We start from the raw sequence: 17812 nt of genomic DNA, 5'->3' as shown, positions 1-17812 counted from the left end.
CCCTTCCCATTCTGAGTGCACAGATCAATACCCTGAATACATTAATGCCATTATATAAAAAGATTTGTGGGGAGCATCTGGCCCCTTTTTAGCGTTTCTGCCGCTTTGATGTGAGGACCCAGTGTTCCTCCCCTGTGGAGGATATGGCCTTCAGGGCACCATTGTGGCAGCAGAGAGCAGTCCTCACAGACACTGAACTGGCCACCGTCTTGATCTCAGGTCTCCCAGGCTCCAGAACAGTGGAGAAAATAAATACCTATCTTTTATAAATTACTTAATCTCCAGGATCCTGTGATAGCAGCACAAAATGGCCTAGGATAAATTACAAGCCAAATTTGATGTCATCTGCAGGAAAATAGAATTAGAAAAATAATCTGAGATTAAGTAAGAGGATAAACAATGTTGAGCTGAAAGGAAAGGTTTTGGAAATGTTTCCCCCTCCAGTCTGTCCTGGGGTGAGGGCGGGGCTGGGGCAAACGCAACAGCTGCTGGGCCGGGACAGGGATGGAATGATGGTGTGGCCAGCAGGGACAGTGCGGGCAGTGTGACTGATGGGCAGGGGACACTGGGCTTCAGTGTCCTGAAGATAATAGGGAGGAGGAGGAGGCAGCTGCTCTTCACCTCCAGCCACATGGCTGCCATGTGATTTCAGCCCTTCTGGTACTTCAAGAGGTGCCAACTCAAATTATTTTCAACGCATCTGAGGGCTGGTCATCTCCCATGGGGTGTCAGTTTGAAGGAATGCTGAATGGTGAAGAAAAGGAGGAGGATCTTTTAAATCAGATGATGTAGATTTTATCTTAACTCCGCTCCTTCCCTAATTGTGTCATCACAGGCAATTTTCTTAATTCTCTGGGTTTTTCTTTCTTATCTTGATGATAATAGATACTTTATGGACTTGGTGATTAAGAGAACTAAGATAAAATATCCACAAGTTAAAGAATATTAATCAAGTCAGCCACATAGATATTGGGCGGGGAGCTGAATGAACGATACAAACTCTGTCCATATGGAGTTCAAAGTGTAGGAAGGGAGGGAGGAAATGTGTGGGGCTCTTGGGGTGCCTGGTCATGGAGGGCTTCCCATTGCTGAGAAGGGCCTATGTTCCGATCAGGAAGTAGGAGCAAGCCAGTTAGGGGAGGGTGTTCTAAGTATTTGCAAAGCTCTGGCACCAAGCAAGCATATAGGCTTTGGGGGAATTGCATTTCTTTCTTTTTCTTTTCTTTCTTTTTTTTTTGAGACAGAGTCTCACTCTGTCACCCTGGGAGGAGTGCCAAGGCATCATGGCTAACAGCAATCTCAAACTTCTGGGCTCAAGCGATTGTCCTGCGCCTCCCGAGTGGCTGGCACTATAGGCACCTGCCACAAAGCCCAGGCTAGTTTTTCTATTTTTAGTACCAACTGCATCTCACATTTGCTCAGGCTGGTCTCGAACTCCTGAGCTCAAGCAATCCACCTGCCTCAGAGTCGCAGATTCTGCTGGGATTACAGGCATGAGCCACCATGCCTGGCTGGACCTGCATTTCTTAGGTAGTCTTTAGGTGGTGGATAAGTGATATTAACCAGTGTTCACATGTATTTGGTACCGAGCAATGTGATAAGCACTTCATATGCATTACTTCGTTAATGATTGCAAACTATGACACAGGTAACTAGCATTCTCAGCTTAGTACTGAAGATATTAGAGATCTGAGAGGCTAATAAGTAACTACGTCATGAGATAATGATAACTGTATTAAGTTCAGACAGCTTAGAATTAATCAGGAGAGATAAAAAAATCACAGGCTAATTGCCACACAGATTTTCATAGGCATCCCTGGGAACTAGCATGAGAACCACTTGGATTCCTTACAGCTCAGGTTTGATTAAACAATGGGCTTTCTGACATGTGAGGCTGGGAAACACGGCTCTGAGCCTGTACAAGCTGGGCTGTCTCCGAGCATTCTGACAGCAGCTCCACTCCCTTCAGCTCTGTGGTTCCCAACAGTTTGTCACTTGTCAGCTGTGGCCTGGGCAATTCGTGGCAGTGCCACAGGCAGTCAGCGCAGCCAATTCTGTTACAGGAGTGGAAGCTCACATGGACAAAGCTGGAACATCCCAATTCCTGCCCCGGGAGTGGGAGCCACAGGAGGACTGAATGGCAACCAGCACCAAAGGGGCTGATGTTTAGAGCAGTCATCCTGATCAGAGCAAGAGGGGGTAGAAAGAGGGTTGGGGCAGTGTTCTGAAGCTAACATTTGTAGTAAAAGGGGACGAGGGAGGGAAAGAAACTGGAGTGGGCATGTGTTCCAGAAACCCCAGAATGGCATTCCTCTTCCTCTCGAGGCTCTGTGCACAAGTAGAAGCTCTGCCCCGCCCCCCGCCTCTGTGGGCCCTGAAGAAGGGCTCCGGGACTGGTCCCTTCTGGACCACTGAGGTCCCTGGAGAGGACTGCCAAGTGTGCACGGACCAGCCCTGCTGGGCTTGTGCTTTGCGGCAAGCCGGACCCATGGCTATGTTCTCAGTCCTGCACAGTGCTGGGCACATGGTGGCTCTCAGCAACACCCAGGGAGCAGAGAAATCAGTCTGTTCAATCTGTAACTGCTCCTGAGGGACCGAGGATGCTACTGTGAAAGGGGCCCTTTGAAGACAACGAAGAACAAAGACCTGCCTTGAACTCATAGCTCTGCCACTTAAATACATGCGACCTCTGGGCATATTTATCTCCTGTGCTTTTGTCTCACTTGTATAAAGGGAATAACAGCACTTCTCTTGCACTAGGTTGTCTTAAAAAAGCTAATACTTGCCTTGCACCCAGCACAGCACCTGCTACATGGAGGGCACTTGCCACCACGTGTTTCTTCCTTCCTGGGTCCTTTTCAGATGGCTGTGCATGCAGACTCTCATACATGCTCCTGGGAGGACACCAGCCAGTGAGGGCTAGCGCGTTTGGAGAGAAGGCAGGGGACAGTCTGAGATGTGCCATTGTTGTCTGAGTTCAGCTTATTCCTGGCAGAGTGTTTGGGAATGAACCAGGAAGCAAGTGACACGCGGTGAGCAGCAGGGCCAAGGCTGCCACAGGTGCAACCAGCCAGCGGAAGGTGAGGAAGGGCACGCACCTGTGTGCACAGGTGTGCGACGTACAGAAACTGTGAGAGGCCCCTCCCATCTCAGCTGTCCCCGATGCTAAACTGACTAGCTTGGCTTCCAAAAAGCACAATGGGAAATTATTCTAACAAGAACTGAGGATTAAGCAACCTGCCTCACGGTAAGAACCTGTGGGCAGAGAGGAAGGAAGGAGTGGGGTCTGCTGGCCGCTTATCGGTTCTGCTTGCTCTGAGGGCAGAGCTCTGCACGGCTTCTCCCTCAGCGTGGAGGCCAGGTAGCCAGGTCTGCTCAGAGCCTATTCCAGTTGCCTAGGAAATGAGTTCCTGGCAGGGCGGCTTGCAGGAGGTGTCGGGGTACAACAGCAAGGACTTGCAAATGAGGGGGACAGGCTGGAGAATGTCACCAGAGATGACATTCAGATGGGGGCACTCATCCGGGGCCCTTTCCGTCCCCTCCCAAGAGGGGGCAGCTGCTTAATTGACGGCATTAACATACCTAGAGGTAGAACCTGACAGCCTAGAGGGGCAGGTGAGAAATGGAGGCTAAGGATGACCTTTGGTGGCAAAATAATCATAGTAATAACCATCTATTATTTATTACTTATTTTGGTGGTTTTAAAAATAATAAAATATGATAGGATAGCTACTGTGTAGTGAGGTCTTGAGCATGTGCCAACTGTGTGCGAGGGACTCCACACCGTCAGCTCCTGTTAGTCTCAGCATCCCCATTTAATCGGCCCACTGCCCAATGTTTACTGTTAGCAATGACAGCTAAGCCTTGTAGAGCTTTTACCACATTGTGGCACCACGTTAAATGCTGCCTAGGCAGGGTAGGCCTGGCGGTCAGGAGGGCAGCTCCGGGTGGTCTGCTTGGACTCCCATCCCACCTGGATGGACACTCACTGCTTGCACTCTTGAGGAAGTGATATTTTTCTACCACAGTTTCCTCTTCTGTCCGTTGGGCATGGTATGAGTGCTGTGAGATCTTGTAAGACTTCAGTGTATCATTTCATGCAAAGATTAAGATGGTTCTCTGGTGCACAGAACATACTCGGCAAATACCAACTGTGATGCTGATCACAGCCATCATGATGAAGATGGAAATGGGGGCCTATCGGGCAATTGGATCAGTACACAGGTTAAGCAAAGAACATCTAGGAATAAACCCCAGATAAGCCAGTTGTCCATTCAGCAATGCTGTGCCTCTGGGCATGTTATTTAGCCTAATCATCTCATCTGTAAAACGAACTGCGGTGAGGTTAAATGATAAAATACATGTGAAAGGGCTCGTAACAGTGGTTAGTACCTTGGAAGTGCTTAATAAATGTTAAATGGCATAGATATAGCAGAATTAAAATGACAAATGGACCCAAGGAAATGCCATCTGCTAAAGTCCCTCAGCAGACAGCCTTGCCTGGTGCCACTGAAAGAACCAGACCAGTGCCATCTTAAGAGTTAAGTTTCGCTTTCCCTGCCATTTCACTCAGTAAGTTTTACTTTCCAGACAAGCCCAGGCAACTCCCCCAAATCACAAGACAACCGCCCACCAATCAGGGACCCCCCACTTAACCAATCCAGAAGCGCCCCCTTTGTTTCAAGCTGTGCACGCCCACCTGCTGCGTGGGACCATAAGAACCCCCTGCTCCAGAGCTCGGGGCTCCTGGCTTGGATCTGTTGTAGTGGAGTCCCTGGTAGCCCAAATTTGAGCTTGCAATAAAAGGCCCTTTTGCTTTTGCATTGGACTCGGCCCCCTGGTGGTCTTTGCGGGGGATTTCGAGATCTGGGCACAACATTTGGTGCATTGACCGGGAAATCCCCCTTGAGGACCCCGACCCAAAGGGCTGCTATGTGGTAAGTGTCTGTCTGTCTTGTCTGCTGTGGTTGTTTTTGGAAATCTGGAATCTGTAAAGGTGGTCAGCGTAAAGTCAAAGCGGACGCGCTGGAGGCTGCCGGCCGAGGGTGCCGAGGAAATGTCCCGGCCTCTTCTGGAAGGGACCCTGCCCCTCCCCTGAGTGAGATGTGGAACCCTCAGGGTGTGGTGTGGACGCAGTCCCTCTTGTAGTTTTTCTGGGTGGACGAAGCGAGTCACTCCCGCAGCACGGGCAGAGACTGTCGTCCTATTGTTTCTGCAGACCGTCGATTTTGTATGTCCTCAGTGTGTTGTGTGTCTTGTGTTACGTTGGTATCTTAGTGTGGCTGAACTCAGAGCTCAAAATTTGCAACTTGTGGTGAAAAAAAAAAAAAAAAGAGCTAAACTGATTACTTTTTGCAGGATGGAGTGGCCAACCTTCAATGTTGGCTGGCCTCCAGAGGGAACTTTTCATCTCCCCCTCCCTGGCTGAAAGCACTTCCCGAGCAGTTCGGTTCTCGCAGTGGGCGAGACTCTCCCTTAACAAGAAACCGCACAAACCTTCTGCACCGCTTTACCCCGTTTTGCAGGATAGTGCAGACCAAGATCTACTTTGCCCTCCTCCGTATCACCCCTCGCTGAACCCCCCACAGGGCGAACATCCACCTCCCAGTGAAGCGGTGGAGGGAAAGCCTGTCCCTGCAAGCTGGCCATCGGTGTCCAGGCAGCGAGCTCATGGAAAGGTGGCAGCCGACTTGACTGTTGTTCTACCCTTGCAGGCCATGGACCCCTGGGGTTGAGGAAGCGAGACCCGTTGCCATGCTCTCCCCGCTGCAGGGGTTGCGCTGGTGCTCTCCTGGGGGGCCAGGCAGCCCCTCCCATGGCATGACTGCTCCCCCACCCCCTCCGCGTAAGCCCTCTGCCCTGCGACAGGGTGGGACGCAGTGAGGGCAGGGGCGGAGTGGGGCGGACTGTCCCCAGCGTGCTCTGGGTGGGTCACGCCTTCAGCCTGGGGGACTGGTTTTTTTCTCTCCAGGGGCCACGCAAGACAAAAAAAAAATCCAAGTGAGCACACAGGGTCGGTGGTGACGTCGGCTACCTACCCAACCCGTCTTGAAACACGGATCAAGGAGTCTAACACGTGCGCGAGTCAGGGACTTGCATGAAAGTGGTGGTGGGGGACTGCCCCTCCGGCCAGGGACTGGCTGCCACTGGGCACATTTCCACCGTGGCGGTGTGCCACGACCTGCTCCAGGATGGCTGAGAAGGCCTGGCGGGGAAAGTGGCTCGGGGGTTCCTGCCTTTTGCCGGGCTGGCCCGCCTCCCGAGTGTTACAGCCCCCCTGCGGCAGCACTTGCCTAATCCCCGCCCGGGTGAGGCTCAGAACCTTTATTATTGGCCCTTTGAAACTAGTGATTTATATAAATAGAAAAATATTTTTACAAACTGAATAAATATTCTAGCACATGAATGAAGGCAGCCCTGCACCTTAGACAAAGTTATTAAGTCTTTGCAGTTTTTATCTGGGAGAAAATTAGGGTGTGTGCTCCCTACTTAAGGTGGAGTCATCCAAAAAAAATTTAGAACTGCTTAATGCCTCAGAAAGTGTGGCTTGCAATGTGTTTGTGCCTGGAGATGGGAGTCTGATGTCTAAGCTCACCTGAGCCTGAAAAATGGGGGTTCCCTGTCCAGCCCTGAGTGGGAAAATCCTGTATCAATGTTACATCTCATAAATGTCTCTCATTTGTAAAATGTAATAATTTGGTTGTTTAAATTGTTGGGGAAACTGAATCTTTGTCAAAGGATAAGATTCTTGCCTTTTAAACCTTCTAATTATCAGTTTGGCTGAGTGAATGGGTGACTTCATGGTAAACTGGGATCCTGTTTTATGGAAAGTTAAGTTTTTGAGAGTAAGAGCAATTAGACAGAAAGGAAAATGGCATTGTGTAAAGAAAGAATCTCATGTGATAAATTTTGTTCTGAAACAGAATGGTTGTGTAAGAAAGTGGAAAGCAGGGCAAAAGTTAAAGAAAGTTTAGAATGTTTGTAGATGGTCTGTGCAGGTTAAATGAAGCTCATAACAGAGAATTTGTGAAACAATTTACATGTGATCCAGTTGACTATGTATTTCCTTTAAAATCTTTTGGCTTGTAATTTTCTTTAAACAAATGTTTTAGGCCTTTGATTTTGGACAAATATTCCAAAATAAAAACTCTAAATCTGGGCTTGGTGCCCGAAGGGCAGTGGTTGCAACCCTGGCCACATGCACTGAGACTGGCTGGTTCAAACTTGGCCCAGGCCAACAACAAAAAACATCCATAACTTTAAATTTGGTCTTCTTGAAATATTAAGACCACTGAAAGTCATGGGAAAACAAATTAAACTTATTTGATTTATTAAAAATATATAGGAAACATCGTCAAATATGAAATGGTGATTAATTTTATGCGGGTTATGGTTATATATATGTTCCAATATTATAAAGCATTGGTCTGTCCTAACATATAAGACATTAGTCTGTCCTAACATATATTGTCGGTAATAATTTTAATTCATCAAAAAAAAAAAGTATTTTTTATGTAATTGGCTGAGTCCAAAGTTTATCCTAAAAAGAAAAAGAAATATTAAGAGAGGCTGATGAATTCTCTCGAATTCAAATTACTGATGTCTTTGGAAATTGAATACCTTCGGACTAAAAGCAGATTTTTAGAACTTTCATTGGAAAGATAACATGTCTATGAGCATTGCTAACTTCAAACAGAACAGAAATCAGTTACGTGGAACTGGGCTAGTTTGTAATGGCTTTTTGTTTGAAATATTGTTGATTCTTTCTGTGTTCTGTTTTCCAGAAGTCAAGAAATAATTTTCTGTTTTTTGAGCTATTTGTAGCTTTTCGAGCCATGTGTGTACTTATGAGCAGAGTTTGAAACATGTATATTTTTTTCTCTCTCCTTGATTTCTCTGGAATGTGAAAGCCATTTGTAAGTATTCTTAATTTCTGACAACACAGTTATTTGCATAAGTTCAGTAAGAATCTGTTTTGTTCTATAGGACATGATGAAGGCACTGGTTATTTTACCAAGGCTTTGGCTGGAACAGCATTTCCAGAGGTGTCCAGACTGCATTAAGGAATTCAGGTTGACTTTATAAGGCCAATAAAAAAGCCCTTTGGAAAAATGGCCAGATACCCATCAGTAACATTTCCTTATCTGTGGTAACTGAAGGTCGCTTGCTGACGGGTCCGGGAATCGAAATGTGCTTGGGGACCTCAAGAGAAGAGGGATTTACCCAATGCATACAGGTATCTAATGGCACAGATGAACCCTGGGCTCTGAAAGGCTTTCAAAGAGTCTAGCCTGAGAGTCCTTATAAAAGGTTCCAGCAAAGCCAATTTTAATGGAAAGAAGAGCCTAGATGGCTAATAATTAATTATTCTTACTGCACTTTATGCAAATAATCAGACCCCGTATATTGAAGGTATAGTTTATTTTAGCAAATAAATTAGTTCTACTATAATTTGCCTTTAACAAAGAGAGAAATTGGAGAGAGAAAAATAGTTTAAAAGGAGGAAAAGAGGCTGTGGTCCACCTGTATTTAGATCCCAGCCTTGTCCGTACTCATAAAATGAGATGCAACTGTTTTACTAAATTAATCTATTGAATGGGACTAAGAGACTGGCCAAAGAGTATAGAATTATATATAGTAGTTATATTTACTCTGAAGCCTTAAGACTCAACAAAGGTCACCTGTTGGCTACACTGGAAAACTTGTGCAGTATTAAATGTTATCTAAAGTTTCCCAGTAAATGGTATAACTGTAAACACTGCATTCTACTCTGCTGAATCTGCTGCCAGCAGAAGCCAAGTGGCCCACTTGTCTGAACTTAAAAGAGGCCTTTTTCAGTGTAAGGCTGGCTCTGGGAAGCCAGAAGCTGTTTGCTTTCCAGTGGGAGAGACCAGACATGGAAATAGTACACATAGACCAGGTTGCCACAGGGGTTCAAAACACCCACGATTTTTGAAGAAGCGCTGGCTCGTGACCTCCAGAAATTCCTGGCTGAAGAATTAAAATATGTGCTGTTTCAATATGTCGATGACCTCCTTTCAGGACACCCTACCCAGGAGGGCTGCGCCCGAGGCATGGACTGTCTTTTATGACATCTAGAGGTATGTGGCTAGAAAGTGTCTAAGCAGAAGGCCCAGGTCTGCCAGCAGCAAGTACGTTATCTAGGATTTACTATTTAGCAAGGGGGAAAGAATCTAGGCATGGAATGGAGGCAGGTCATTAATCGCCTCCCCACCTCCAAGAGCTGAAAGCAGGTTCGGGAATTCTTAGGCCCAGTTGACTTCTGTCGTCTTTAGATCCCCAACTTTGCCGTCTTAGCTAAGCCCTTGTCTGAGGCAACTAAAAGGGAGGAGGGAGAGCCCTTGGAGTGGGAAGGAGAACAGGAACATGCCTTCTCCCAGCTAAAGATGAGGCTGATGGCTGCACCTGCCATTGAGACTGCCAAGCCCTTTCTTTACTCTGTATGCCTCAGAGAGAGATAAAATGGCTGTGAGCGTGTTAACCCAGCTGGTTGAGTCCTGGTCAAGGCCTGTAACTTACCTCTCTAAGCAGTTGAATGGAGTGGTAAAAACACAAAACGGGCTCTAGCCGCTACTGCTCTCCTTGTGCAAGAAGCTGATAAGCTGACTCTGGGCAGGATCTCAGAGTGAAAGTACCATACTCTGTGGTCAATTTAATGGACACTAAGAGACATTTTTGGCTCTCTAATGCAACACTCTGAACCCAGCCATGCTCTTTCCAGTCAGTGGAAGCGAGACTGAGCATGACTATACGGAAGTTATAAATAATGTGTACTCTAGCAGACCTGACTTGTGTGACCAGCACTGGACAGATGCAGAATGGGACTTGTATGTAGATGAAAGCAGTTACATGACGGTGCAAGGTGAGCGGTGGGCTGGGTATGCAGTGGTTACCTTAACAGAGACTGTAGAGGCTAAGCCCCTACCCCAAGGAACAATGGCTCAGAAGGCTGGGTTAATTGCCTTGACTGGAGCCTTTTGACTGGAGCCTTAGAACTAAGTCAAGGGAAAAATTTGAATGCTTTTCTGACTCTCCAAGTACACAGGACATTGTACAAGGAGAAATTCTGGAAAAGGACATTAAGTATCAGCAGGAGATACTTCAGTTACTGGAGGCAGTATAGAAACTCTGGAAGATAGCAGTGATGCACTGTTGTGGACATCAAGGAAATGCTTCCACCATCACTAAAGGGAACACTAGGGTTGGTACTAAGGCAGAAAGAGCTGCATCCCGACTGTACCAGGTGTTGTGGGTGGCTGCCCTCATCCCATGCATTCCGGAGCTCACCCGTGTCTATTCCTGGAAGGAGAAGAAGGAATGGTTAGCAGCGGAGGGGAACCAGGAAGCAGAGGGAGGATGAATAAAGATGCTAGATGGATGAGTAGGAGTCCCCAGATTCTAAGAGCCACTGTGGTGACAAGAGTATTTGATGAAGTTGCTGGGCCAGTACTTCTACATCTCCCACCTGGCAGCCCTGGCCAAAACTGTCAGTCTACAGTGTGTCACCTGCAGCCAGTTCAACGTGTGCCAAATACCAATGGTACCCCCAGGAATCCAGTCGTATAGAGCAACGCCCTTCGAGAACTTCCAGATCAAGGGACCAAGTTTAGGTCTGGAATCAGAGCCTGGTCCCCTGCAAACCAAAGTAGAAAGGACTTTACACCATCATCCTGACCACATGCACAGCAGTGAAGATAAAAAAAAATCCTCACCTGGAGTCCTCACAGATGGCCGAATAAAGCTTCACTGCCCCTTGAGAAGTAAAGGTAACTTTTAAGACATTGAACAGGCCCTGCACCAGCCACATAGTGGGAGCTGGCTGGTCAACACACGGCTGAAGCCTGAGGAAACTCCTCGAGGAACTTGCCTTAATTAAACTTTACACTTTGGGAAAGAAAAAAAAAAGGGTTGTGCGTTGCTCGAAGTATCACTCAGGAATAATGAAAGAATCAATGGCCCTTATGCGGGAGAGTGTGCGCAAGTGTAAATCAGAAAGAGAAAATAATCAGAGCTGGTATAAGTCTCTCTTGGCTAACGACTCTGATATCAGCCCTGGCTGGTCCCCTGGTGTTATTACTCCTACTCCTGACTGTGGGCCCTTGCATTATCAATAGGCTCATCACTTTTGTACAGGACCGTGTAGGAGCCGTACAACTGCTGGTCTTAAGAGGCCAGTATCGGCCCCTTTCAGACAGAAAGCTAGAGATGACACACACGGTACCAGACCCATAATGGGGCCCTTGGATTTACAAGAAGAGGGGGGAATGAAAGAACCAGACCAGCGCCATCTTAAGAGTTAAGTTTCACTTTCCCTGCCATTTCACTAAGTTTTAATTTTCAGACAAGTCCAGGCAACTCCCCGAAATCACGAGACAACCGCCCACCAATCAGGGACCCCCCACCTAACCAATCCAGAAGTACCCCCTTTGTTTCAAGCTGTGCACGCCCACCCACTGTGGGACCATAAGTACTCCGTGCTCTACAGCTCAAGGCTCCTGGCTTGGATCCGTTGCAGCAGAGTCCCCGGGAGCCCAAATTCGAGCTTGCAATAAAAGGCCCTTTTGCTTTTGCATCGGACTCGGCTCCCTGGTGGTCTTTGTAGGGGATTTCGAGATCTGGGCACAACACCACCTCAACCTGGCCTTGCTCAAATTTCTGCACTTTCTCAACAAGTATTTATAGAACAGCATTATGTGCCAGGGGAAATATGATGGGGAAGGGGGCAGACATCACCCCGGAAAGAATAGAATGAAACAGAGATCTGGCATTCCTATAGATTGCAAAATGTGTGACATGTTTGTCCCCTAGAAAGCAAAAGCAGGAAGGACAATAGAGACACTTTTAGCTTTAGGCATCAATCTAAGATAAGAATTCTGCAGAGTTGGTGAAAGAGGCAGAAATCTGCCCCAGTCCCATGGAGGTGCAAAGTCTCAGCATGAAGCTGACCGGGCAGCCCATCTCTGATGCCTCTGCCATCCTGGAACTTCAGCCACCATAGCTTTAGCCACAGGCATTGCCAGGTGCTTTCCACAATTACACTTCATCTTCCCACAGGACCTTATGAGGGAGGAAACAGTATGATCCCTCTTCACAGAAAAAGCAAGTTAGAGAGGTAATTTTCCCACGGCCAAGAAACACCCAATAAGTACTCAACGTTGAAATGCAGGTCTGAACGACCCCAGGGACACCTGCAGTGTGGCACGCAGCCTGGAACACAGTAGATGCTCACATTTTTTTTTTTTTAAAGGCATGAATGTGAATATAGAGTTTCCCATTTTCAGTAGGAGATAAACTTGAGATGGTCACATGCAGTTCCCCAAGCCGGATAGAAGGTGGCAGAGTTTGTAGGGGCAGGGTTTGAGTGGGGTATAAATGTATAAAACTCTGCAAGAGCCTATTAGTTAGTATTTATTAATTGAGGGAATGGAGGATGGGGAGACCATGTATGCACCCCAAATCACACCCTTGATCAGTGCTGCAGACTCCTGATTCAAATGCAGCTCTGATGACTCTGGCCATGCCCTGCTGACTTTCACTTGACAATTCTGCAGTCTCGAGTGAAAGCTGAACATCTACAAGTTCACTCTGCAGAAGGAATCGGTAAAGGGGTGGGAAAGAGTTTTTAGTGGCACTCTTTAGTGCAGCTGTGCCCATGCATAAAACTGATTCCATTATTTTCCAATTGATCTGTTTGTTTTTGCTGTAATATTAGCTGGTTGCTAAGCAACTGCTCAGGGGGCTGTGATGCTGAACTTTTTTTTGGTAAGCAAGTGGAACCTCCCAAAAGGGTGATATGAGTGTTTGGGGGGTGCAATCAGAGCTGCCAGTTAGCCTGCTCTGGTACGTTGGGGTTTGAGAGTGATGTGGCCTCTTCCTAGACTGAGCAGCTGCTGCAGAGGGAGGGACACCTTCTACCTGCCACCGACATGCAACCTCACTGGGTCACTTGTAATGATGCAAAGGAGCTCACAGGGTTTCTGGCATGTGGTGAGGGCTCCATAATGTGGAACATTTCTAGTATTAACATTTTTTTACAGGGGGAAATAGAGTTTCCTGGCTCTGTTGCCCAGGCTAGAGTGTCATGGAGTCATAGCTTACAGCAATCTCAACCTCCTGAGTTCAAACAACCCTTCTGCCTCAAACTCCCTAGTAGCTGGGACTATAGGTACTTAATGTCTGGCTGATTTTTCTAGTTTTAGTAGAGATGGGGGGTCTCACTCTTGCTCAAGTTGATCTTAAACTCCTAAGCTCAAGCAATCCTCAAGCCTCGGCCTCTAGATTGCTAGGATTATAGGTATGAACCACCGCACCGACTGTAATATTTAACATTTTAATAGAGGCTGTATACAGTGTTTTGTTGGAGATCAGTGCTGAGGTCACTCCCCGGGAAAGGCTGCTGGCCAGCTACCATGGCAAATAGCACCCTTAATCCTACCTCAATCCAGCAATGCAACACTGCTCACAGGGGCCATCTGACACATTCCGTGTCAGCCAAGGGCAACTCGATGTGATTACCTTCATAAGAAAGGGACAGGGCATGCTTATTTGGGGCTTTGAGAGAATCACATTTCTGACTGTTTCTCAAAATTCTGGTACCTAGGGATGACCTAGTCCTAGGTTACACACTGGAGGCTGGGGTAGGGCTGAGAGGGGCAAGGCAGCCTACAGTTACATCTGCTCTGCCTCAACAGAATTCAAAACAATTTTTGAAAATTAGTTGCCAATATTAAAAAAAATCTTATGTAAAAATCCAGATTCTCAGTTCTTGAAAAATGCAAATACTAGGTACCTCAGCCCTGTCCCCAGATCAACAGTTCCACAATTGAGGGGAGAGATGCCAGCTGCGGTCTCCCTATTGAATTGTACTCAGCTTTCCAGGGCAAAGTCTGTGAAGGAAGTAATGAAGTTTTAAAAGCAGTTTGCAATGTTTCACAGCTCCTGAAGAGAACGACGTACATCCCTCTGATAAGGTGGCAGGTGCCAGCTACAACCTCCAGTGACTGTGCTCTAAGCCGATGTTAAGCAAAGGGCAGAGCCTGTCACCTCACTTTGCGGAAGGTCTTAATTAGCAGTTTGTGATGTCTTTGATCAATAAAATGTTGGGCGACAACATAAAAAGTCTGTTCTTGTGCCTTGTTTTTTAAAACATGATGCTCATGAGGTAAAATCATAAAACAGTCCTTAGACAGTAAAGGGTAGAGACCACTGACTCCCACGAGGGAGCTGGGTCACTTTCAACTGGTTGAGTGAAGGACCCTTGGGTGCCTCCAAGGAAGAGCCCCAGAGGGGTGGATCTTGAGCAGGGGTCCATCCTGAAGTTTTCTGTTCTTGGTGTAGGGTGGCCCTCACTCCCTCATCTCTTTACTCCTCTGGGAGCTTGTCATCCTTAGGAAAACAAGTTTCTGAATCTACAGGAATCAGCAGCTGCAAGCCCCATCTGGCCACATGGGGGCACCATCACCACACACACTGGGATTCCAGGACCCCAGTAGGAGCCGGAGCATCAGGCTGCAGGTGGAGGCCACCTCTGGAGCCTGGCAGGGCTGGGAATCCCAGCACGGCCCCCACTTTCCCCATCCACATATCCATGACTTTCCCTCCGACCTATCCCCCCCATATCCATGACTCAGGTTCATGCTATCTGGAGGTCACTCACCCTACTATTCCTAACAGAGAGAGGCTGGAAGGGGTTCCTCCCGCCATGGGGCAGGGATTAATGCTGTGAAAGTCCAAGACGCCCCTGGAAGGAAACTCAACTCAAAAGTGCAATGGAGAGCTCAGGCTGCTCATACTATGCTTTGGTTCCGCACAACAGGCTTAAGGCTCTGGGAAGCTCTTTTAAAAAGAGAAAGAGAGGAAGAAAGGGAGACAAAGAGCAAGACAGAGAAATATACCAACAGACAGAAAGAACTAGGCAGATGACAGGATGGGGGTGGAAGGCAAGAGAGCGTGAGAGAAAGAAATCAGATCTCGCCCTGTTGGGGACATTCACAAATCCCAGCACAGCCCGACAAGCATGAAGCAGGGTGGCCCACAGACTCGGGGCTGACAGACGGCAGGGCACACCCTGGTGAGAGCTGTCTGGACTTGAGCCTGTCATTTTGGGTCTCTGAGCCTCACTCTTCCTTGCTGTGGGACGAGGCTGCCATGCTGGCCTTCTGGGGCTGCTGTGCAGATCACCAGGATAACATGTGCAAACCACCTCACGGTACCTGGACCAGGCAAGCACTCTTGGAGTACAGATAATTCATGCCAGTAATGATAGCAAATAGAGGACTTAAAAAAAAAGTTATCAGACCACTTATGTCTTGTGACTTTAGTTTCCTCATGTGAAAAATGGGACTTCTGGGCTACAGGACTTCTCAAGTTCCTTTAGTTCAGCTTTTTGTTCTGTGATAAATGTACATGTTACACCACCACTGGAGCCTTTCATTAGGGGAGTACTGCCTGCAGCCACCGGACACCTGCCTCCCTATGTGGGGAAGAGTTGGAAAGGACACTGGAGATTCACAGAAGCAGCTGTGGGGTGGCGAGTAAGCCCAGGGCTGTGGGGATGGACTGGCTATGTTTTGATCCAGCTTCCCCCTTAGTAGGTATGCAACCTTGGGCCATTGGCTTCTGGCCCTGTTCCCGCTATCTTCCCACGAAGATATAGCCGGGATGGTAGGGAGGGAACGGGATAGTGCCTGGCCCACTGGGAGCATCTCAGGAGGTGTCAGGCACCATTAGTACTTAGATTCATTTTAAAGAATAGGCAGTGATCTTTCTAGAATGGTTTCATGAACTTTGATCAAAAAATGAGGAGAGGGAGAGTCTGTTTTCATAGATGCTACAGAAAGAACATCAGCCTGGGAGACAAAAAAGAGCTGCTCTCCAGACCAGGGTCTGCCACCAACATTTCCTCATGTGGATTCGGGGCCCAGCTCTGTGGCTGGGTGGACATGGGCAGGCCCCTTCCACGTTCTGGATCCCAGCTGGCCCCCCCAGAAAGGTCAAGTGCGCGTGCGGTCCTACCTGAGATACTCGTACAGCCCGTACATGGGCAGGAAGTCGATGTCGGACAGGAACATGTAGGGTGTGCTGATGTGAGCCATGGCCACGTTGCGCAGCAGGTTCACGGGGTAGAACTGGCCCTCCTTGTACACTATGTGGTAGCCCACGTTGTGGCGGCTCATGAGCACCTCGGAGCCCTGCGCGTAGCGGAGGAACTGCTGGGCCTCGGCGTCCGACAGGTAGAGGGCCAGGCTGATGGGTCCCTCCCAGTGCTTGCAGATGGCTTCCAGCATCTGGAGCCTGGAAGAGATGGTGAGGGAGGGTGAGCCGTGGGGATGGCCATCCATGTCTCATCCGCCGGCCTCCTGCAGCCTCTGCCTCCAAGGCCTCTGGGTCAGTGAACCAGCTCCCAATCTAAACCCCTCCTTTAATCAGTACCTTTACTGATAAGACTGGCATAAAAACACTTGTGGGTTCTAGTCTTTCTCTGCTTCCAAATGAACACAGGACATCAAGTCACATCCCCCTTGTAAGCGTCAGCATCTTCATTTCAATGTGTGTGTGTGTGTGTGAGTGTGTGTGTGTGGTGGGGGGTCGGGAGGGATGATTATATTAAGTGTTCTGAAGATCCCCTTTCAGCACCAAACTCCTATGATTTTCCTCTCTTGGCCAAGTTATAAAACAGCTCTGCTGATCTCCTAATGCAGTGACCAGCCATAGAGGTCTCAGACAAACCAGGCCACTGAGTTACAAGGAGAAAAAACGAGAGTCATGACAATGGCAATTACAGGAGTCTTCTCTGCATGCCAAGCGCACTAGCTGTCACGCTTCCCATTTTCCTAAGGAGTCGATGGGGGAACCAGGTGTGCAGTCAGCTTTGATTCTTGGACTTAGAGACCAGGTGTGTGTATGTACACAGGTACCTTGTAGGGTCTTGGAAATTGTGAGAAAAAAATAACATTAGTTGCCTTAAAAAGCCAATAGAAGAAAATCATAAGAATGTTGGGAGCAAACATATGCCTGGGGTGATGCTGTCTTCATTTTCCAGAGCCCTCACTGCTCCAGGGCTCCAGCCAACTTTGCAAAGCTACCTCTCAACAGAGCCCAGTGAAAAAACAAAAGGGGTTTCCAGCAGAGAGGGTTCTGCAAAAATGTTTGAAGAGAAATCTATAAAGATTTTTTTTTTTTCCAAAGGCATTAGAAGTGCCTGGTACATAAAATCTATAGCTAAGAAACAGCAGAAGCCTATTTCAATTTTCCTCCGTACCCAGCAAGAGGTATAAAGTCAGCAGCCTCTTGGTCGGAAGGCCCATTTTATTTGGACAATTACCAGGAAATCGATTCTACGCATTTCCATGATTCTAAACAAAAGAAAATGGACACACCTATCTTGTTTCAATGGCTTTCTCTCAAGGACTCGCAGGGTTTCCTTCCTCTCGAGGATTCTGAGAATCGGTATTGCCCAGATTCGCCTCCTCGTTCAATGTGGAGGATTAAGACATTCATCAGGCAAAAATATCCTCTGCTTCTCACGGTTTATCATGCTTGCTAGTCAACTGACCTGCACCAACTTTTAAAGAGGTGCTACCCTCTGCAGGACACCTAATCTCACTGAACTCTACCTGCAGTCTGCTGTAGAGCCCTGCTCTCTCCTGGGCTCTGAGGATCTGGGATTTGGAATCATTCCCCTGACACCTCACTTGCATCTTCTGCAAAACGGGAGTAAACTGCACTTCAAGGGAGAGCCATGTATACAAATCCTTTGAGAAATGGAAAGTAAAGGGCAAGGATAATTTGT

At 47.7% G+C, this 17812-nt stretch overlaps 1 protein-coding gene across 3 annotated transcripts in view; it reads right to left on the bottom strand.

The window, feature by feature from the left end:
- The window catches only part of LARGE1 (LARGE xylosyl- and glucuronyltransferase 1), a 559980-nt gene that overhangs the window by 17387 nt on the left and 524781 nt on the right, over positions 1-17812 (bottom strand). For all 3 annotated transcript variants that reach the window (XM_053583761.1, XM_053583762.1, XM_053583763.1), the window contains one exon: positions 16036-16314. In XM_053583761.1, coding sequence (XP_053439736.1) covers positions 16036-16314 — 279 coding nt within the window. The remainder of the gene's footprint in view (positions 1-16035; positions 16315-17812) is intronic.

This window comes from Nycticebus coucang, chromosome 3 (genome assembly GCF_027406575.1).
Source record: "Nycticebus coucang isolate mNycCou1 chromosome 3, mNycCou1.pri, whole genome shotgun sequence".
Lineage (NCBI taxonomy): Eukaryota > Metazoa > Chordata > Mammalia > Primates > Lorisidae > Nycticebus > Nycticebus coucang.
The sequence above is the reverse complement of the archived record's forward strand: the minus strand, read 5'-3'. Positions and strand labels throughout refer to the sequence as shown.